Source organism: Acanthochromis polyacanthus, chromosome 15 (genome assembly GCF_021347895.1).
Source record: "Acanthochromis polyacanthus isolate Apoly-LR-REF ecotype Palm Island chromosome 15, KAUST_Apoly_ChrSc, whole genome shotgun sequence".
NCBI lineage: Eukaryota > Metazoa > Chordata > Actinopteri > Pomacentridae > Acanthochromis > Acanthochromis polyacanthus.
In genome coordinates, this window is record NC_067127.1 from 25754911 (window position 1) to 25778533 (window position 23623).

At 41.5% G+C, this 23623-nt stretch overlaps 1 protein-coding gene across 2 annotated transcripts in view; it reads left to right on the plus strand.

The window, feature by feature from the left end:
* The window catches only part of bcl11aa (BCL11 transcription factor A a), a 55507-nt gene extending 45316 nt beyond the window's left edge, over positions 1–10191 (plus strand). For both annotated transcript variants that reach the window (XM_051959586.1, XM_022208788.2), the window contains exon 3: positions 4313–10191. In XM_051959586.1, coding sequence (XP_051815546.1) covers positions 4313–6561 — 2249 coding nt within the window. In that variant the 3' untranslated portion in view covers positions 6562–10191. The remainder of the gene's footprint in view (positions 1–4312) is intronic.
* Positions 10192–23623: the final 13432 nt, after the last annotated feature.

Genomic DNA, 23623 nt, shown 5'->3' on the forward strand with positions numbered 1-23623 from the left:
TGTGTTTCAGCTCCTTGGACAGCCATTGGATCAGAGTGCTACACTTCCTTTTGAGAGGGATGGATAGAGCCAGGGGAACTTGCACACTCACACTCTCTCTCACACACAAAGGAGTCGTGAAACATGAGCCAAGCTCCCATACTGCCTCCCTCTCCCATCTAGCACCACATAAGTGTCCAGGCAATGCCCTTGGCTTAATAGGGCTTAATGCCTGTGCTTGTCACTGTAGCATGGCTGGTATTGAGTGTTAGGACATTTCTGAAGCTGTGCGTGTGTGTGTTCTCTGGAGTCTCACTAGTGGCTGCACAGCTTTGACATTTACTCCAGGTAAAGAACCGGATGCTATTATTTACCCCCACCTGTCCTCCCTCCTTTCCTCCCTCTTTCTCCGTCTCTCCATATACCTGCTGTATCCTAACTCTGAAGTTGTAGGAGGTATTTGTCACCTCTATCTAAACTTAAACCAGAGGGATTACTTCTATCTCATCTCTTTCTTTCTCTTTGTCTGACTCTATCTGTCTTCATCTCCTGTTCTCCATTCTGCTTTCTCACTTCATTTTTCTACCTTGGAGTGGTGGAGAGTTTGCCTAATGAAGTGGCTGATGGGAGTATATTACAGGGAGACAGAGTGGAGCGGTCGCCTACTCTAAAATCCATTAACCTTACAGTTTCAATCAGCGCGCAGACAAGTCTGAGCTACGAGTCAAAAAGGAACGTATTAGCTTAAGAGTTACACCACTGTGCCTTGCACTTGTTTTGCTTAATATTTTGACCACATCTTTGTCTGAAATCCTAAAATGCTTATTTCAGTCAGTGTAATAATAGTGCTGTCAACATAATACAGTACTACACAGCATAACAGTTCACGTTTTCATTAATTGACTGTGTCTTCCTAGGTGACGCAGATATACACCGATCCGGGACACAGCACAAAAATCTGCAGCCTCAGTCAGCCCCTTAGTTTTCATCCCTAAATACCCGAATCACCATGTATTCACGCAGTTTCCAGGGTATTTTCAAGGAGTCCAGTTTCAGAGTCAGCACAATCTCATATTTAGAACCAACATATTTTTTCTTGCAAACTCAGAAGTGCGGTCGTTCCCGAACATTTGGTCATGAGACTGACAATCCAGTACGTCAACAGATGATAAAACACATGTTAGAGGAAAAGTGTGAAAAATCAAATTTACTTTAATATTGTAGAGATATGTTATTTGGTCAGATTTAATTTCAAGTAATTTGTGAGGGTCCCAATTCCAGGCTGAGAATCACTAGAATGAATGATATGCATCTTAGAATGCTGCTGCAAGATTCAAATATTGTTTTCCATACAAAACATTTTCTAACCATTTTCTTAGCAGAGAAGAAGAATATTATACTTATTTGGGCTTCTTCCATAGGAGCAGCTATATTTTGAATAATGGGGTGATTGCCACAGTTTCATTTTGACTTTCAATACATGGTAAAATGATGTCCTCTGTCACAAATGAAATACTGCATGAGAATAACAGCTTCCAAAGAAAAGCTGGGCAGCTATTACTGTTCAGCCTGTTGTTGACATTGTGTTTGACGCTGTGTCACCCAGCAAGTTTTTGTTTCATTCGTATGTATGAAAATTCAGATGTCACATTGGCACGTTAGCTTCAGTGTTCAGAATTATTGTTTGGGAACATGACTGCTTAATTTAAAGCATAAATAAATAAATAAATAAAAGACAAATTCCACATCATATATGTGATCAACAAAGAAAATGATTGCTGGATAAATGGGCTGTTTTCCGATTCAACCAAAAGTAGAAAACGCGTTATTGTCAGCACTGTAAGTGTCCAGGATTAGAGCTGATCAACCAGAGGAAAAAAGATGAATAAATAAATGAAGCCTCCCTGGTCCTGATAATGCAAATGATATTCACAGGTTAGAGCCACTGCAGGTGCCTACAATTAGTGGTAATTTGTGCCGATTTTAATGATCCATAATTTAGCTGCCTTTCCAAGCGGTTGGTCATACGGGATGTGTGTTTGTGTGTACAGAAGGAGAGGAGAGGAAAATGAAGGAAGATGCAGAATCTCCTACCAGACGCTGAAATGCACCAACAGACAGGATCCTCGTCTACATATATTGTGACACAATCATGTCTACTTTACGACAGCACACTATTTTTTCACGCTTCATTGTCGTCTTTGTGAATAAAAGCATGTTTTTTGTCAATTTAAATCACTGTTTGTAAGTCGCATAGCGTGTGGGAAATTACACCTCTAAAATAAACTAACAAGCGTGCGCACGCACACACACACACACACACACATTTTGTCTTTGTGGATATTTGTTGAAGCAGTTTTTCACTTCAACCTCTGTGACTCTCTCTTTCTGGCTATTAGAGGTAAATTGCAGTCTGCTGATGTATAAAAGCTTCCATGTAAACCATGACATCCTTTTAGTATCACTGTTAATTTGTCAGATTTGTTCTGCCAGTAATTAGCAGGTGATACGTCCCAATTTTGTGTGTATTTTTACAGCCCACCTAACCTGTTTACATATTAATGGGTTGTTTTGTAATTTATTGTCCACGACACGATACAGCAAAATAGCTTTTAACCAAAAAATCATCGGAGATAATTAGCATCAATAGCACGACCTTGAGAATGACACCCATTTGTTTTAGCAATAATATTGCAAAATGTTTCAGTTCATGTGCTACAACTTTTTCACACTTTTATTTTTGTTACAGCTGGGGTTGTTATTCCATAAATAGCTGTATTTCTGTTTGGGAACAACAGAAATTACCTTAAATGCCATATTTTGGTAGACAATTTTTGGTAGTGCAATGTGCAAAAATACAGAGGTATAGAGTTAATTTAAGCCATATTACAGCTATCTGCCAGTATTTTGGCCCTCCTGACAACCTGCTGTAACATTTAGTGTGTATGTAAGCATGCATACTGAATGATCAGTTTCTCACACAAATGATTTATTCTGTAAAGCATATTGAGAAAATACAAACTTGTGTAGGAAAATTCCAGTGACCTTCTTTCACAGAAACATTTGTACATAAATATTTTAGAATATGCTTTTGTAAATGTGTAGAGCTGCTTATTTATGCCTTAGATTGTGTGTTAGTGTCTACATATGCGTCTCTCCTTGTTCACGTTGTCAAATGCACCCACATTGTACAGTGCTTTATAGTGGCAGCGTCTGAATGGCATCGATGGGGGTTCGTTTGCCATCTAATCTTGTAAACGAGCTGATGGCCGTCCATTCGGGCCTCTAATGAGATTATACATGCATTGTGGGTCCCACCACAGGTCATCGTCGCCGAGGCCATTCAAAGGCAATTATTGTTTTAAATGTTGCTCTCGTCGCCATCTCAAAGTGACTCTGCATGCTTCACTGAGAGAAGAAGGTTTGAGGCAGACTGAAAGAGTTATTTTTCCTCTCCAGCTGGAGCCTAAATGTTTTTACACTCCTACTGATTTACCTTCCTCGGGCAGCTCAGGTTCTCTGATCTGTGTGTGAACGAGCGTGTATATGCATTTGTCTGTGGGGTGATAGGCGTTTGTTGAAGTGTGGGCAGGACATAAGAGGATATGACTCTAGAACACAGTTTGCATTAATACAACTTGCATACATTTGAGCTTTATACTTCTGTTGTCAAAATACAAAAGGAAGGAGTAATTTAAAGGTTTGAAGGATTCTTCTCTGTTGTCTCCTGTGTGTTCGTCTGTGTGTATGTGTATTTGTCAGCGAGCTTATGTTTTGGTAGATCAGTGGGAAGTGGTAGTCCACTGGGATAGCCCTGTTTCTTTGTTCTCCCGCTGACAATGGAGGACTCAGTCAGTCTAAAGGGACAAATTATGTCCCAGAGCAGTCTGGGAGGAAAAGAGATACGCACACACACTACTTCTCACATGCTACTCATGTGGGGCATGACCTCAATAAGAGCTACTGTTGTATTTACAAAGCCCTCAACACCATGTGCCGACCACTTTTAAAAGCTGTAACAGTTAGGCCTACAGTTCAAATAAAAGATTGGTTCAGTTCAGGCGAACAGAATTGTTCTTCATTTATTTAATTCTGTACACAGCACTGTTCATGTACAACTGTGTTAATGTTTCCAAATGAACAGCACTGCAGCATTTGAAAATCCTTTAGTTTTCTTCAATGAAAACTGAAATGTTTCATAGAATTCCAGACACCAACCAACTTGTTTTATTCAGTAATACATAATATAAGCTGCAAATGCTGTTAAAGGCATTGAATAGATTTGTCAGTTATTGCTGTTCCTAAGCCAATTCTATTTTCTCTGTCTCAACAGGCAAGGAGGAGCCCACCACCTACACCTGCACTACATGCAAGCAGTCGTATGGCAGCGCCTGGTTCTTGCTGCAGCATGCTCAGAACACCCACGGCTTCCGTATCTATCTGGAAAGTGAACATGGCAGTCCTCTCACCCCACGCATGGGTGGGCCTTCCTCCCTTGGTGGAGGTGCAGACTGCCCCTCTCAGCCTCCCCTTCATGGCCTCCATCTGCCTCCCGATGCAAGCCCCTTCAACCTCCTCCGCATCCCTGGCTCGGGCTCAGGTGGAAGGGACAGTGTCGGAGCAGGAGGTGGTGTTGGCGCTGGTGGCATTGCTGGTGGGGGCCATCATCAGCGTTTTCCTCCAACACCACCCCTCTTCAGCCCCCCTCCAAGGAACCACCTGGACCCCCACCATCTGAGCCCAGAGGAGCTGGCGCTGGCAGCCCACCACCCGAGTGCCTTTGATAGGGTGCTGCGCCTCAATCCTCCTCTGCCTCTGGATCCTCCTCCAACAATGGACTTCTCAAGGCGGCTAAGGGAGCTGGCGGGCAACACCTCAGGGTCCACTCCCCCGCTATCCCCTAGCCGGCCCAGCCCCATGCAGCGCTTACTCCAGCCATTCCAGACAGGAGGAGGAAGTGGAGGTGCAGGAGGTGCAGGGGGCAGCAAACCTCCATATCTTGCTACTCCACCACCTCTTCCAGGCTCCATGCAGTCACCTGTAGGTTCTCAGACCACTCCTACTACCCCCTTACCTTCAGCAGGGGCAACTCCCTCCTCCACTACCCAGATGAAATCAAAGTGTTGTGAGTTTTGTGGCAAGGCCTTCAAGTTCCAGAGTAATCTAATAGTGCATCGGCGCAGTCACACAGGAGAGAAGCCGTACAAGTGTCACTTGTGTGATCATGCTTGTACACAGGCTAGCAAATTGAAACGCCACATGAAAACACACATGCACAAATCCTCTTCGCCAAATACAGGCAAGTCAGAAGACGGACTCTCAACAGCCTCATCTCCAGAGCCTGGCACCAGTGAGCACATGGGCAGTGCAAGCAATGCCCTTAAGTCAGTGGTGGCAAAGCTGAAAAGTGAGAATCACCGCATGCTACGTGAAAATGGGGAAGAGGAGGAGGAAGAAGAGGAGGAAGAAGAGGAGGAAGAGGAGGAAGAAGAAGAAGAAGAGGAGGAGGAAGAGGAGGCAGAAGAGGAGGAAGAGCAAAATGGAGAGAGGGCAGCCAGAAGAAACAACAACAGCTATCACTTTGGCTTGAACCTTGAAGCAGCACGTCAGCATGAAAACAATGGTGGTATTGGAAGTCGACTGGGAGGAGTGGCTGATGAGGGGTCCATCCCTCGCTCACTGCCAGAAGTAATGCAGGGGATGGGCCTGGCTGCGAGCATGCAGCACTTCAGTGAAGCTCTACATGCACACAAACGAAATGCCATGGCCCAGGAGAACCACTTGCACCACCATCTTAACCGAGACCATCACCATAATCGTGAGCTGTGTGATGGAGACTCAGTGCTGGAAACAGATCGTGTGGAGGAGGGCTCTGTCTCAACAGTGAACGGGCGAGGAGCATCCCCTAATGAATCTGCCTCTGTTGGTCTCTCCAAGAAACTGCTTCTGGGTAGCCCCAGTCCCCTCAGTCCTTTCTCCAAACGTATCAAACTGGAAAAGGAATTCGACCTTCCCACTCCCACAATCCCTAATACAGAGAACGTCTACTCCCAGTGGCTGGCTGGATATGCCGCCTCCCGGCAACTCAAGGACCCTTTTCTGAACTTTGGAGATTCCAGACAATCGCCCTTTGCATCATCATCTGAGCATTCTTCAGAGAATGGCAGTCTGCGTTTCTCGACCCCTCCGGGGGAATTGGACGGTGGGATGTCGGGTCGTAGTGGTACAGGCAGTGGGGGCAGCACACCACACCTCGGGGGACCTGGGCGGCCCAGCTCCAAGGATGGCCGTAGGAGTGATACTTGTGAGTATTGTGGCAAAGTGTTCAAGAACTGCAGTAACCTGACAGTGCACCGGCGCAGCCATACAGGGGAGAGACCATACAAGTGTGAGCTGTGCAATTATGCGTGTGCCCAGAGTTCCAAACTTACTCGCCACATGAAGACCCACGGTCAGGTGGGCAAAGACGTGTACAAGTGTGAAATTTGTCAGATGCCCTTCAGTGTCTACAGCACCTTGGAGAAACACATGAAAAAATGGCACAGTGACCGTCCTTTGAGTACCGAAATAAAGTCAGAGTAGAAGGCCGAACAATGGGACCTTTTCCCCACAGCTATGTCCGCCATCAGTCCCCTGTTTATTCTCAGCCCCTTGTAGATTTACCCCTGTCCCAACACTCCACTTTCACCAATCTGGTGGAAGCTTAAGACCATGTGCTCTGCACCAGCACACCCCGTTTCCATTACCCATTGAATGCATGATCTGTATCGGGGCAATACTCTTGCATTGACGCAAAACTTCGAGCCTTTCTCTTGTGCAATAATTTACATGTTGTGTACTATTTTCTTTTTTGAGTTTTCCTTTTCCATTTTTAAGAATTAGTCAGCATGCATAGTATGTTTTTGCTAATCAAAAAAAGAAAAGAACTTGTCCCTGGTTGGTTAGTTGTTGAGTAAATGTGTTGCTGTTTTTCTCTTGTTCAGTTTTTTCTTTTTATTCTTCAAAAAGAGAAAAGACAAGAAAGATACATCCATGCTGCATACATTCTGTAACACATATCATGTACAGCTTTGTTTTGTAACATGGAAAGTGAATAGTCGTTGACTTGACCCTCTTCTTACAACCCTGGAAATGCACTTATCCTGATCTTTCAAAAAGATGCCATGTTCACACAGGGTTTAAAAAAATCATACATTGGCTTGATAACTAAACTGAAAGTGATGACAGCCTTCAAATTTCTTTCAAAAAGACAAGGGTGTGCTCAAAATTAAATTTGTACTATCATTTGGTAGAAGATGAAAGAGTGCCTTTGATATCTCAAGACTGCATTGGCCATAATCTTATCTGGTATAAGTTTGGGGTCACACTAGATAAAGCTAGAAGGTTTAAGCCACCCAGTAAAGGTCCTTGCATCAAGCACCTGACTGCTCAAATGGACTGTGACAATTCATGATGAAAGATCAGTGAGTTCTTGTTAATCATCATTTAGCTACCTATTACATGTTCAATAGGCTATCTTTAATATGAGGATTTCATGGCAAGCATGGTACAAGCAGTATTGTGTATATCTGAATTATTTGTAGTTTTGTTTCTGGTAAGGAGGTACTTTTGAGATAAAGGTAATCTGTAATGTACAATCCTGAACTTGAGGGATACGGCGCATGGCTGAGAAGTGTCATGTATCTGCGTTAGCACAAACTTACAACGCTGCTTCAATATGTCAGTGTGTGGAACAATGCATAAAGTAATATATGAGCTCCAAGTAAGGCTAACTTTATTTGAGAGCATTGAAATAACTACAAGCTAGACAGACAGAAAGCTACACAGAACTGGAAGTTATGAACATATTATGGGGATCAGAGGCAATGTCTTTCACTTTACATTTCTATTATCAAAACAGGGTCAATAAATATAAATTGCAGAAAAAGAAAGAATTGCAAAAAATATATCTGTACTCTAGGGCTCTTAAAAAAGCAAAATGTGATCATTTTAATCAGTATGCATAGGCCAATGCAGGGCACATTTTTTTGTTTGCTGTTGCTTTTTAACCCAAAAGGAGAGTTTTTTTCCCCCCTTGAGTTTCATTCAAGCTGTTCATACTATAGCACTTGTCAATCCGCCTGAAAGTAAAATCCGACATCTCCATTGCATTGTTCCACACTGATGCAATGTTGGTACATGGGTCGAGTCGAAAAGCTAAATTGTCATTTATAAGGACATGAAGTGCACTGTTTCAATTTTCCGAGTTTACAAGTTTACGCTGAAAGGGAAACCTTATGGAAATGCTGTCAGATGACAAGGGTCCCATTCTAAAAAGCAGTAAAAGATGAGACACATAATCTGTTGCCAGCAACTCAAGCCACATGACCCTTGACCTCTGTACCCTTGCCATTCACCTTTGACCATTTGTCAATTTGTTACCCCTAGAAACCCCAGCACTTAGTTTGGGAGGAAAATTCACCCTTGTCAGCAAGGTCTGAAAATTATAAGGTTTGCTGTGAGTTACATAAGTAACCAAAGCTCCTACATGGCTGCAAAATGGATGCAGTTCTTGTTCCATCTGGCCACAAGACATTCACCTTCTGTAAGGAGCTGTATATTATCATCGTTATCACTGACACCTAAATAATCTACAGACCTTGCTGGCTAGACAACAGACACTCAAATATTGTTGCTCACACTGCAAGAATCTGTTTTTGTATAAATCTTCCTTTAATTATAGATATGAAAATAAACGTTTTTTGCAAATAACACTTCACTATCTTTTAGGGGAAACTGTATTTAAGTTTTGTTGTCGTTTCTCTTTTCCTCAGCGTCTTGGTGGTGTTCAAGACTCCGATCACAGTATATATGAAATGATAAAAAAAGATGAAAAACAAACAAAAAAATCTGTGATGGTTTTGTATTTTTTTTGTTCGTTTGTTTTTTTGTTTTTTTTTTTGCCTTGGCTCTTCACAGCTCTTCAGGTTGAAATACAATTTGCATTGGGGAAAGGATTAAGATTATATATGAATATATAATAAAGAACTTAAAATATAGGAAAATGCACACTCATGTCAATTCCTATGCTTAAACACATTTATGGTCTACTTTTTCTGTATTTCTAGAATTGTATTTGAATTCAATGTTCACTTAGAGTAGGCACTATAGTATTTATATTGAGGCTCGTATTTTTAACTGTTGCTTGTTCTCTCTAAAGGTATTTATCATACCTTTTTTTGGTAGTGGAAAAAAAAATCCCAAGCTGCCACGGTATATTTTTTTAATTTGGCAGGATAATATAGTGCGAATTATTTGTATGTTTAAAGAAATAAAAGGAAAAAAAAACATTAAAAAGCAGCTAAAGTATGTGGCATTGGGAGGCGTCGTAGGCCATCAGATGGCCGCCGCTCTGTTTCCTGTCCACAGAGGTGGTTGTACATATCTTCTTTGGCTTTTGGTTCGGACCTCCTTCCCCTTCCCCCCCACCGCTGCCATTCTTGTATGCAGTAATGCAAGCTGACGTTGGCCTGTTCTGTTGTGTGCTTATGTCTCTCTCACCCCTCCCACCTGACTACATTCCAACATCAAGAAGAGGGAAAAAAAATTATACAAAAAACTTCATATGCAGTACATGGATTACAAAAAAAGCGTCAAACTAAATACATTTTAAAAGAAATTAAATGTTTTGCAGTTTTTTTTCATTGCCAAATACTAAATGGTGCTTTATATTTAGATTGGGTATACTTTCATATGCAAAGCATATTTAAAAATGACCCGGGGGATGTGGAGAAGCCTGCTTGAGTTGAGACTTTTTTGTAAATGGCAATGCGGAATATTTTGTTATCAGCCTTTTCTATTCCTGTTCTGAGAGCTGTTTGTTGTAACTTGAACTTGAACTTTATCTTTTACTATGGGAGTTACTATTTATTATTACCTATATGCTCTGTTCAAAACAGAGACATGGAATGGATTCTTATTTTTGGTTTCTTTTTATTTTATTTTTTATTTTTGGTTATAATCATTTTTTTTCTTTTGTAATGGTGGCCGATGGTCATTGGACAAACCAAGCTCTTTAATTTCTGTTGTACTTGTTTGGGGTCTCTGTTCAGTTGTATTGGGAAAACCACTGTCTGTGTTTTCTGGCAGATGTCTGCATAATCCTGTTCACACACCCATTTTGTCCCTTTATCGAAAAACAATTAATAAAAAAAAAATGAAAGTATAATGGCACTTGTCGCTTATCTCCAATGTGTGTTTCGACTTATCTCAAGTGTGCATGCATGAGTGTGTGTGGATGTAATTACCCCCACCTGACTGATTCTGAATATTTTTACCTGCACATTGATCTCACTATTTTTTATCTATTTTTTCAATGTGTGTTTCTTAAAATGTCTGTTTCTACTGAATCACTTCAAATAGCAGAGTTTTCACAAGTCCAGACAGCCAGCTCAGAGCCCCCTCCCCCAAACAGTATAAACTCTGTATGTGTGTGCATGTGGGGTCAGTGGTGACCTGTGCAGGGCGTTTCCTTAACATGCTTTTTCTAATGAGGCCTTACACTGTTGCTTGAACTCATTTAACTCAGCCCTCCACCCCCAACCTCACCCTAGCCTTTGGCCTTGTACTATACTATATGTGTTTTCATTGTCTTGCCCAGAGGGACTGGGAGAACTCCTGACACCCATGTGTCTGCATTCAGTGCCATCCTATCTTCTGATTTTAATGCATTATTATAGTCCGTGTGTGTGTATGTGTGTGTGTGTGTGTGTGTGTGTGTGTGTGTGTGTGTGTGTGTGTGTACGTGCATTACACAATTTTCACTCAGTTTGCACACTGTCTCCAGACACATGTGTACTTTGTATGTCACTCCTCAAAGTACAGTGTGGTATCTGTTGCTGATATTGGCTGTCCCCTGTGTGCCTTTCACCCTCAATCTCACACACACATGCACACGCACACACACACACACACACACACACACACACACACACACACGTACAAGCATCCACATATACATTCAGTATATGATCACATATACACTCCTACTTTCACAGAATGTACTTAGGTAAACATCATTAAGCCTCATTGTTTGCTCAGTAGTCACAAAGCCTCATAAAGCTGTCAGGATCAATCAGCATTGTGTCCTCTAGACACCACACCCCTCTGTTCAGCTTTCTCACACGCACTTAAGTGTCCTTAGAAAGCATCAATGCCCCTGCCATAAAACAATCACTCAAGACAGGAAACTTAATTATTTCACCATCATAAAAAACAACTAATGTACATGTACAACACACATCTCTAAAATGTTACAAATAACATCTCTAAGAAGAACTATTGCTGTTCTTTTTTCTTGGTAAAGTTCATCTGCACACATATACAGCATGCTGAGCAAAAAATTCAAGGAAACCTGCAGTGCTGTCAAACATACTTGCATGTCTTTGCTAATATTTGTGTATTCTTAATTTAGCCTTAGCAAGCGCTACAGTTTATGCAGTATTATCTTGTTTATATGATATTATGCATAATATAGGATATACTGAGAATATAATAAGATGTTTATGATTAAGGGGGAATTACAACCGAGCTTTTTAAGTTTCCAGTGTTCGAAATGGTCAGTTCAGATCCACACTGGACACATCCATGAAGTGTTACAGACTTACAAGCAATTACAATTAGAAACTCCCAAAAAAGTGTGGAATATCATTGCTTTAGCATTAAAACACTTCCAGGAATTGAGTGAAGGTACATTGTGAAGAGTGACCAGACATGCGAACAAAGACAGCACATCCACAGCATGAGATTACCTGTTATCTGCTCACACAGTATACTCTGCTTGCCCTGTTGCAAGTGACAGCCAAAGGTTAGAATACTCCTGCTGACTTGCATAAAGCATTTCTGGTCTCAATTCAATTATGGTGATGAAATAAGAAACGGAAACTATCAGAAGCAGTTTTTCCTTTCTTTTGGGATAAGTTTTACTTCCTCCTCAGGTGTTACGTTGTGACACATGTAAGTGATGAGAACAGGAGCTGTTTACTAGACTTAGATGGTGAAGTAACAGCTTCTTCTGCTTCTGTTCAGGCACCAACACAGTGAATCCTAAGAGCTACAGAGAAGTAGAATGGATAACTTTGGTTGTACTGGATAGATTTTAGGGATAAAGGTCAAAATTCCATTCAACAATAAAGACTTCACAAGGGTTAACATGCATAGAACATGCATAATTCACATTAAAGGAAACTATTTTCTCATTTACGGAACTTTGATGCCCTGAGAGTCACTGTCTTAGAAGATTCACGGCTGTGAGAGGTTCAGCTGTATTGGACATGAGAGGACTGTCTGACCTGCGAGAAGCGGTAGTTTAGTCTGTGCTCCCTGTTGAACAACTTGCCACGAGCAGTGCCGCCTGGTCAAATAAAACAAATCAGCACCATATTCTCTCTCTCTCTCTCTCTCTCTCTCTCTCTCTCTCTCTCTCTCTCTCTCTCTCTCTCTCTCTCTCTCTCTCTCTCTCTCTCTCTCTCTGATAAATTCATTGAGTTATAAAACCGTGAAGCATTCAGGCCTTTTCTGCTTTACTGGGGCTCTCCTGTGCTGGTTTATGTGAAAAGCATAATGCATTTGTCACCGTTATAAAATCTATACAACCATGACCTGCAGTCCCCCATAAAGTCCCATGGATTTGTCTTTGGCCTGCAGGATTTTAACAATAAGAGATTCTCCAAAGACCTTAGAAAGCATGTTTTCACACTGCTTTTGTCACTGTATGGCCTTGGCGCAACACTGTTCCAATGGAATCTAGATAAAGGAAAGGAATGTATGTGTGTGAGCAAGTGTGTGTGTTTTGTCTGTCTTACTTCCAACTCAGTGTACTTTGGTATCTGTGTACATACTGTGCTATGCCACAGAAGTGCATTTTGTCTTGGCCAGCCTCTATCAGCCATAAAGAGAAGGAGCTATTTCTATACATATTGAGCGGTTTAATACACACTGACCATTGCGGTCTATAGGAGCTGACAGCAAAGTAAATGCCGCTTACTGTAATGGACAATCATTGAACATTACTTAACACATACAATGACCACAACACCCATCCACTATGATAAAAAAACTGCTCTTAAAGCCAGTGAAAGAATAATGACCACCTCTGACCACAGCACACATAATGCCCCTGCGTACGAGCTCAGTTTAAAGCACTGTCCTATGAACCACAGAATAATTCAATGTGCAGTTATTTAACGTAAAAATAGAGATTGTCTGTGACTTGTTTTCACTTTATGGTGGTCAGGCCATTTGATCAATTTGAAAAACATAATGTTTGTTGAATTGCAGGAAGCAGGATTGACCAGTAAAATGTAGAGGGCATATTTTGCAAAAGGCAAGAAGAAATCTACAAACTTTTGCAGCTATGCTTATTGTCCTGCTTTTCTGTCCTTTTGATCGTCACTGCTAAATCGAGAGAATTCTAGGAATATTGTTAAACTGGAGTCAGATAAAGAAACATAATTAGTCAGATTGAAGCCAGGAGTTGCCAAGTAAAACCAAACTGTCTTTGCACAAAGTAAAGAGAAATATGGTAGTCTAAACAAAGAAACCATGATGGAAGCATAAAATTAACTGGTTGGGCATTCATAATAATGTTAGCCTTGATTTCTTCTCAGTGCCTTACTAAATGAGAATTCAGTTAAAGCACAAGTGCAGACATTTAGAGGCAGAATTAGAGTCTGAAGGCTACCACTGAACAAAGGCTTGATATTACACAAGAAAAGCTTTTACTGGTGTGGACTATCGTTAGGTGGTCATTCATTTTACCTTTTGTTGCATCCACCATCAGGTAAACATTGCAAATTCAGTGTGGAAAGGCAAACTATCAGGAATGTGTGTTTGCATGTATTTGATTGGCTAACACATCTCCTTGTTGAATGACGTTTGCAAAACCCGTGCCATGTTTAGTACTCTAGTTGGACACCTGAAATATTTATTTTATTTTTTACAGTGTCCATGTTTGTTGGCACTGATGTGTCAACGGAGTGGTCTCATTTAAAGGCATTATGGAGGATGTTTTTTTTTTTTTGTTTAATTTGTCTGATTCACATAAGATGAATATACTGACCTTTAGTGGACTTGTATGTATTGTTTCTAAAAAAATTAAAAATTAAAAAAAATAACTGTGGACATGGCAGGACCTGAAAAACATCAGCCAATCATTGCGCTCGGACCGAGGCGTTTGGTTTGCTCCTTTTCCTGTCAATCAAAAATCTTCCGGCTCAGGCCTAGTTACATAGATTACGTACGCCTTGGACTTACGTGTTTTGTGTATGTGTTGCTTTGGTATAGCTTCGTAGTTAGCTGGTGACTTGTTTTGCTCATCTTTTTTAACATAATGGCAGATAAAGATCCAAGGGGACCCAGCCGTAAAAGACAACTTCATGAGTGCTACGCAAGTTTCTGGAGGGGGGCGTTTCTTCGTAAATGTTAAGAGGGGGGAGGTTAGAGGGGGGTGAGGGAGAGGTTGTATGTGCGCATGCGCATGCTACGTTCAAAGTCGTAGGAAATTAAATCTCCTCTAATGCCTTTAAATGGTTTCCTGTTGTCCCTCTGAATATGGATTAACCTGGAGGTGGTGGAGTAGGAACTATTTAGATCCTTTACATGGGTCAACTAGCTCTTCCAATGCAGTAAAAATACAGCACAACAAAAAAGTAAAGTATAAAGTATAATGTACTTAAGCATTATTTTGTAGAGGACTAAAAAATTAATAAATTATTGAGAAATGCCATCAGAGGTTAACAGAGGGGTAACTTCACATTGTTTTGTCATAAAGCAATAATCGAGAATAAAAATGTATTTGCAAAAAAAAAAACCCACCCAAAGACAAACAAAAACTATAAAAAAAAATATGTACAAGGAAAAACAGAAAATCCAAACACTGTAAAAAAAAAAAAAAAGCCCAAATATAGCCAGTAGCCAGGTAGTAATAATTGGGTGATTTCATTCATAACAACAGGCCCAATGAGACAATAATGAAGGACTGAGGCTATGATCAGAATGGATATGAGTATATATATGGATATAAACCTGAAAGTCGTAGTGAGTTTCAAAGTCAAGGTGCAGAGCAGCTAATGACTCTGGTAGCTGCAGTGCTGAGTTAAAAATTAGGAGAGGCAGCAGAGCATCATAGCAAGCTCTTTAAAACACAGGAAAGGGTGCAGGGATGGACAAGGTCTGAAAATATGAAGAAGTTTACAGGAATTACCAGAGAGAATGGCGCTGCACTCGTCAATGCCAAATGTCAACAGTGTGCGGATAAGAACTTCAGTGCTGCGCTGAGTGAGGGCAGGATGAAGCATAGAAGTATAACAAAGGTAAAGTAGGCATGATGTAAAACATTATTGATATGGGGGTTAAAGGAAAGTATAGTGTCCAGTATGACATCAAGACCTTTGATTTGGGTTTGATTTCTTTTCTGGGTTTTGGAAAGAGTGATCGTCTCCTTCCGATGTTTCTTGAATTTAACCAAATCTGAAACTGTAAAGTAACTGCAGATAAATCTAGTGGAGTCAAAGTTCAGTAGTTCTCAATATAAAAAAGTATACGTAAAGCCATAAGATCAGATAAATTAAATCCTCTGTCACAACATTATCTTCTGATCTATGGATAAAAGACTAGATAACATGAAAAAAGTGCAGCTAGGTGATGGAAATGTGCCAGATTCCACTGCTACTCATCATAAATGAGCTGACATACAGAACCGGGCCACAGGTATGAAGAACAGCTTAAGCTGACATGTAGTATCTCTGTCACTAAACAATGGCATGCTAAGCTCTGCTGTTAAAACACTGATATCACTGAGTCAAGCTATTATTGCAGCAGTTGTGTTGATTTTACAAGAGGATTTCAAGTTTCATAAGCCTCCAAGTGTATGAATCCTTTACAAAAAACATTGCTGTGAATAAGAGCTGAGGAGATAGAAGATTTAGGTGTTTAAATGCTCAATTTTTTAAAAATGTGACCTTGTTGATGTTGTGTCATGGTGTTGCCACATAATCTGCTTAGACTATTCAGCCGACACACTGAAAAACATATCCGTGTTAACAACTTATTCAATCTTGTGTTGAACTTTAAAATCTTTTTCCTGCTGCCCCTGCCTTGACTGTATTTTTGGCATGTTTCTAAAGGTTAAAATGATTAATTAGAAATATGCCACTTTATTAGGAAAGGTTTGTCTGCAGAGTAGTTGCTTTAATCACTACTCTTACAGATAATATTAGTATAAAGTGCTATTTGAAACAGTCTTAGGAGTAGAAATCCCACAAGTGCACACATGCTCAGACACAAAGCTGAGGCATAAGAGGTCAAAGTCTATTGATAGACCATCAGTATTGGAATGTAAGGTGTAGAAAAGACAAATCAAATAGAGCAGGTGATGACAGGTGTGGTGATTTGTTTTGGCTGTCTGTGTTCCACTGGGATCTCTTGCCAGCTTTGCCATGCTTAAAAACTTCCCATGTTGTGGATTTTGTAGCAGTGAATGTGAGGAAAGTAGGAGAGGGGGAGGGATATCTTTTCCTGTGCAGGGTCATAAGGTCAGAGAGTAGGCTTAGAGGAAGAAAAGAAAGCACCCTCCCTCTCTTTTCTTCTCTTTTCATTATTTCATTCTTTCAGTTCACCCCCGAACCCAGTCTGAAGTTCAAATTTATTGTCAAAGTGAATAAATGAAGGAGTGAATGAATGAGAGGATGGGGGAGGGTCAGGGAGGGAGTAGAGCAACATGTGTCAAATGGCCATGCTCTGAATGTGTCTATGCAGCTGGTAATAGATGAGCATCTTTCACAATGTTCATTAAATATCTGCACTTGATGTGTATGTACTGATGAAGGCTGTTTTAACATCGAGACATTTCGGAGCTAATTTGCCATAGAGATTTTACGTGCAGTTTGAAAGCCCATTGAAACCCTAGACTTCTAAAAATAATCATGCAATGAAAATATCAGTTTTAAAATGATAGGATGATGTGTGTATGAGTGAGAGAGAAAAGTGTAGGTTGTGGTTAAATGTTTAGTTTAGCTCAGTTTTTATATTGTATCTTTGTCCTGTCTTGTTTTTTTTTTTGCTTAATGTCCTGTATGTTCTTGTTTTGGTGGTATGTCTTTTATCCCATGGGACAACAGATGGAAATTAGCCTTGAGCTAAATCTGGCATATTTACATTACTGTATGTTCATTAATATGCACTGTCCCATTCAAATAAAATAGTAAATGAAATGAAAATCAAACAACTAAATTAATCTAAGCATTGTGTCATTAACTTTATTGATGTTCCATAAATGATCCAAAACCTTAAATCATTTGCATGTCTTTATGACTTGCTGCTCCAGTTATAACAATTATCAGCTGCAATGTATGTAAAGCATTTCTGGTGCCTTATAATATCTTATGAATTCCACTTCAAGAACAGTTTTAACTGCTGAATATTTTGTCTGGTTTTGTTGTTATTAGAGAGTGACACAAGGACAAGGCTTTTTATACTGTGCCTGAATGACCCTGTCTCACTCATGGACTGTAGAAGATGATGTTCTGCCTTATATCATCCTCCCTGACTGAGTTCTAACCCTCCTGACCTCACAGTGCAGCAATGGATGATGGGCTTCACTGGACTTGGATTCTCCAGGGTCATGAAGGGCCTCTCTCTGATCTCTGACCCCAGAAAGAGGCCTCTCAGCCTGGCCAGGCCAACGGAAAATCCCTGGGACCTGAGCTGGATAAAAAGGATGTCCAGGAAAGGCATGGATTATCAGTGCGCATGTGTAGGTGTGTGTATGTGTGTGTGTGTGTGTGTGTGTGTGATAACATGCCCTGGAGACTCATGCCTGTCTTGTGTAACCAAGTTCAGGACACATAATCTCTAACACGCACATACACACACACACACATACACTTGCACACACACAAAAGGTTGTGGAGGTTAATTGCAGCTACACAGATGAGGGGGTTGGGTCACCTTTGTTAGAAAGGAGTGTGTGTGAGAGAGAGAAAGAGAGATGGGGCTCTGAATAAACTCAAGATGTACTGTGTATGTCTGTGTGTGAGTCCAAGAGATATCGACACACACATGTGGGTAAAGGGACATTGTGTTTTACGTTGTTATGTCTAGGACCAGTGTGTGTGTATTTCTGTGACCCTCCTGTGCATCTCGAAGCCACCCCCACCCGCCCACACACACAGACACACAAACACACACATACACATCCTGTCTTTTAATCTCCTTCACTGGTTTTCCTCCTGTGCGTTCACATGTGAGTGTGTGTGAAAGGTTAAAGTTCAACCTGCGGGTTGGAGGCTTGGGCTTCACATGACTAAACACCTTTGTTGCTGACTGCAGGGGGAAGACTGAATGTATGTGTGTGTGTGTGCGTGTGTGTGTGTGTGAGAGAGAGAGTGTGTGTGTGTGCATACACGGTTGGAGTGCATCTAGTATGTTGTGTCTAGTTCAGAGTCCCAGTGGACAGACACACTCCAACCTGCAGGCCTGCCTCCCTTGTACAGGTCCAGGCCCCTTGTCTTCTGAATGCTGTGTGATCTCACAGAAATGTGCGAACGCCTCACATGCACAGTCCCACAAAATGGGCTCATGCTGATTTGGTTGTTTTCTAACAACAGCTGTAGTGAAACTTGACTCACCCTGCCTCCAGGACCTGGACAAAGAATTTAATTCATCTGGCTTTCCAGGTTTTAAAGTGTTTGACGGGGAGAACTGGTACATTTCTGCATCTGTAGTTCAAATAAGAAAAGATTACTTTGTTTAAACAACTACAATCATACAAATCTTTAATTTAAAATGTCATTCTTTAGTTTCTTAATCTTATTACTGTGAGTGGCTGCCAACCTGGGGGGTCAGGACCACTAACAAGGCCTAAGATAGGTTTTGATGGTTTTAAAAAGTAAAAAGTAAGATTCAACGTTGTTTTAGTTGTGGTTACCATGACGACAATATTGATTTTTCAGTTGTCTGGCTTTGATCAAGACTGAAATGTCTCAACAGCTACTGGATGGACTGTAATGAAGTTTTGTAGACAGTTTATTTTCCCCAAAGGATGAAAGCCAGCGACTTTGGTGAATACCACCATAAAATTCACATTTGTGGCTCCGAGTGAAATCCCTCCTTGTTTGCTTGGTACACATAATTATATTTCCCTTGAGGATGAATTTTGTGGTAATGGGGATCCCTACAAAACTAATGTCATTCCCTTCAGTCCAAGTTGTACTTTTGGAAAAGTGTAGCTTGATAATATGCATTATTAAAATGACAAGCACAGAAAATATTCTATCAGATTAAATCATCAGTAGTAACTCTGTTATTGTGGCAATTTTGCGCTTGCAGTGTGCTTTGACTTTCGGAGCAAGACGGCCGCGCTTCGTTCCTTTGCACGGCGCGATCGCGTTATGTGGAAATTTGGTGTAACCCCTAAATTCCACATAATGCGAAACTGCCACGCCACGCCGCACTGCGCCACGCTGCGCTCTTGAATCGTACTGCGCAGCACTTAGAACCCATTCTCTTCTATCAGACAATTTCCACTGCACACGCTGCGGAGCGCCATCGCCGCGTCTCTGAAGCGCCGGCGCGCGCCACGGCGCTGGAGATTCACTTCAGGTCTATTTTCTGCGCCGCCGCTTCAAAACCTCGTAAATTCACTGTCGTTGAGAAAGCACCAGACAAGAATTTAAACCGGAACTTTCAAAATAAAACACAATGCACGACCTCTCGGACGTAAATTTTTTCCTATATGTTCCGGAGGCATGAGCATCAGGTCAACAGGGTCCCAGATACAACACGACGCCATGGGCGAAGAGAAATTACCTTTTTTTATATAGAATAAACCATACAAAATGAACTATTGGATAAAGAAAATCACTCATTTGAGATCGAAACATAAATCATGTACTCAACCATGCTAGAAGTACTATAAATCACAGAGCAATGTGGCTGGGTCAAGCAGAGCGACCTTGTAGAAGCGAAATGAGGTGTGGTTTATTTATTTTCTGTTTATATCATGTGTTTTTATCGCGTGATATTGCTATTCACACGAGAGCCTCTCTGAGGAGCAGCCCTCCCCATCCGGACGGTGCGCCGCTGCGCTGCGCTTGCAGTGTGCTTTGACTTTCGGAGCAAGACGGCGGCGCTTCGTTCCGTTGCGCGGCGCGGCGCGATCGCATTATGTGGAAATTCGGGGTAAAGCTAGCTGTAGTGCATTCTTATGCTACACTTAGACTTTTCTTTTTCCCTAAAAGAAGTGAGTATTTGTATTTTCAACAAGCTCTATTTTTGACTTACAGGTGGAGGGTGAACATGATGAGGTGGCTTTTTCTGTTTCTGGGTCACAGAGGAGAAACAAAAAGACAGAGGGAGTGTGTGTGTGTGTGTGTGTGTGTGTGTGTGTGTGTGTGTGTGTGTGTGTGTGTGTGTGTGTGTGTGTGTGTGTGGGTGTGTCTGTGTGTGTCTGTGCGCGCGTGTGTGTGTGCGTGTGCGTGAGAGAGAGAGAGAGAGAGAGAGAGAGATGTACACTGTAAAAAGGTCGGTCTCAGTAAATCACTTAAACATTCTGATTTGTGTCCTGCTTTGAGTTTCTCAATGTTTAAAGGTTTAGCCGTGAGAGTAAACTCAGCAAAGCATTTGGTGTGATAAATGGGTTGCATTGCATTGTAAGTTACAGAGACAAACTTCATCAAGTTCTTACTGGACAACTGAACTTTAATTCTTGCAGGCGAAGGCCATTTCTTGGTTTCTGTATCCCTGTGCAGAGACTAAAGTAACAAGACAGTAGCTACTTCATTTACAGCTCTTTGAAGGATCAATAAAAGGTGATGATGACACTGAATCTCCTCACTGAGACCCTACTCAAAGGCTACGTTCAGACTGCAGTGACTCAAATTCGATTTTTTTGCCCCTATGTGACCTGTATCGGATCTTTTCATGACAGTGTGAACGACACAGATCCGATTTTTACCTCCGCCAAGGAGGTTATGTGACACCCGGCGTCTGTCCGTCTGTCCGTCTGTCCTTCACCCAGCCCACGTCTGTCTTGGCGAAGGTGTGCACTCTCTGAGTGCTTTTCTAGTTTCAAATGCGACCCAGGCCACTTGGATATGTGGTCCTAATTCCGATACGTATCAGATCTTTTGTCATGCGACTTCAATCTGAACAGCCAGGTCACATTTATCTGACCTATACGTCATTGGTACACGACAAACATCACTATTCTGCGTTCAAGCAAAACACGTCTTCGGGCTGCCCACTACTCCTGGCTGCGACTCCTCACCCACACAGTTCTCTGGACAGACATTGCTGCCACTGCCCCACAAAACGACAGGGCCAAAATCCTGGCTGTCTTCCTTCTTGACCTTCTCCTTTAAACGATTAAGTCATAAATATGCTGTTAGCGTCCATGTTTACTTCTGTAAACACTGAACATGCTCTCTGTGTGTGTCGTTGTTGTGTCCTCTTCTGTGCATGCGGGAACCTTTTGGGTCATGTGAGGTTCACACAGGAGATCACATACAAGTCGCATTTAATTGGAAATGTGAACAAACTCGCAAAAAAATCCGATTTTACAAAAAAATCGGAATTGAGCATTAAGCCCTGCAGTCTGAACGTAGCCAAAGCTAACTTTCTCAGAACCATTGTTTTCCTGACACATGCTCAGTAGTTCACTTACAGTGCATACAGTCATGGAAAGCGTGAAGTGACCTTAAGTGTGAGCCCTCATCTGTGAATCTGCTGCTTTATTTGGCATACTTATACTGGAGATGACCCAACTGTTTCTTTGTTTTATCGGTGAAGGAATGTTGACTTGAACTGGTAAAGTTCCCATCACCCACCAAAGGTATATCCTGTTAGGTTTCTGGCATTGCGACCTCTGTCTCGGTCATGCATTTCTACACACACAGATGGTGGGCTGGTTGACTGTGGCACCTCTAGGTGAATCTGCTAACTACCAGGTGAGAAAAAGTGCTGGGTGAAGGTTAAATCACACATGCAACTTTCATAGACCAAGCACATAGTTAGCAGAGACAAATTTTGCAGCAATTAGTAGAAAACCAAGAGAACCAAATAAAATATGAGCAATATCACCGAACATAATAATATTTATTACATGTTTTTAATTTTCAAAAAAACACTTTTTAAGACGTTAATGTAAGCCCAGTACATTCAAGATTTTGAGAAACCTGCTAATGTTTTTTGTCTGACATCCAGTTGACAAGATTTGACCAAATACTACAACTAGAAAAGCACTCAGAGAGTGCAGACCTCCGCCAAGGATAGAGAGGAAAACAGGAAACACATGCAGTAAAGGATCATGAGCTGGAATCGAACCTGCATCTCCGACACAGTTGTGTTTACAAATCACCTTCTTAACTAGTTGAGCTATCTGGACACCTTGTTCTGTTTTGTTGGACGACATACTAACCTATGATGTTTTTGTCATATTTTGGACCACATATTACAACGTACTAAAAAATTCAAAGTGATCCAGAATCAAGGATCCTTTCTGGATTGCCACTAAAATTAAATCAGCTCTTCCTCCTACCATAGTCTACATCCCCTCAAAATTTCATGTGAATCTGCCCAGGCGTTTTTGAGTTACTTTGCTAACAGACAGACAGACAGACACACAAATGCCACGTGTCACATAACCTCCTTGGCGGAGGTAAACATCATTACCTCCGCCAAGGAGGTTATGTGACACCCGGCGTTTGTGTGTCTGTCTGTCTGTCCGTTAACCAGTTGAGCTATCTGGACACCTTGCTCCAATTTGTTGGACATTTTGAGTTATCTTGCTAAGAAGGTGATTAGTAAACAGAACTGTGTCAGAGATGCAGGTCCGATTCCAGCTCATGATCCTTTACTGCATGGGTTTCCTGTTTTCCTCTCTATCCTTGGCGGAGGTCTGGACTCTCTGAGTGCTTTTCTAGTTTTTGTCATATTTTGGACCACATACTAGAACATACTAAAAAATTCAAAGTGATCCAGAATCCAGGATCCTTTCCGGATTGCCACCAAAATTAAATCAGCTCTTCCTCTTACCATAGTCTACAACCCCTCAAAATTTCATCTGAATCTGCCCAGGCGTTTTTGAGTTATCTTGCTAACAGACAGACAGACAGACAGACAGACACACAAACGCCGGGTGTCACATAACCACCTTAACGGAGGTAATGAGATTATTGGCTCATAGTGAAAAACATCATGAGACACTTTTTGCAGTGAAAACGACAGAGAGACAGTGAGAGACAGACAGAAAAGGGGTGTACATGAATGGTATGCTACCTGTCCTGTCGCCTCTGGCTGGATAAGTTCAAAATGCTTTCTCTGTCTCTCTGTCTCTCTCTCTTTCACACACACACAGCTGCACACACACACCCACTCAAAAACACCTGGCTGTTTGCCATTCGTCTTTGTGTTCCCAGAAACTGTCACAAAGACACACACACACACACACACACACACACACACACACACACACACACACACACACACACACACACACACACACACACACACACACACACACACACACACACACACACACACACACACACACACACACACACACCATGCCCCTAAGCACTGGTCATATGATTGACCTGTTCTACTGGCC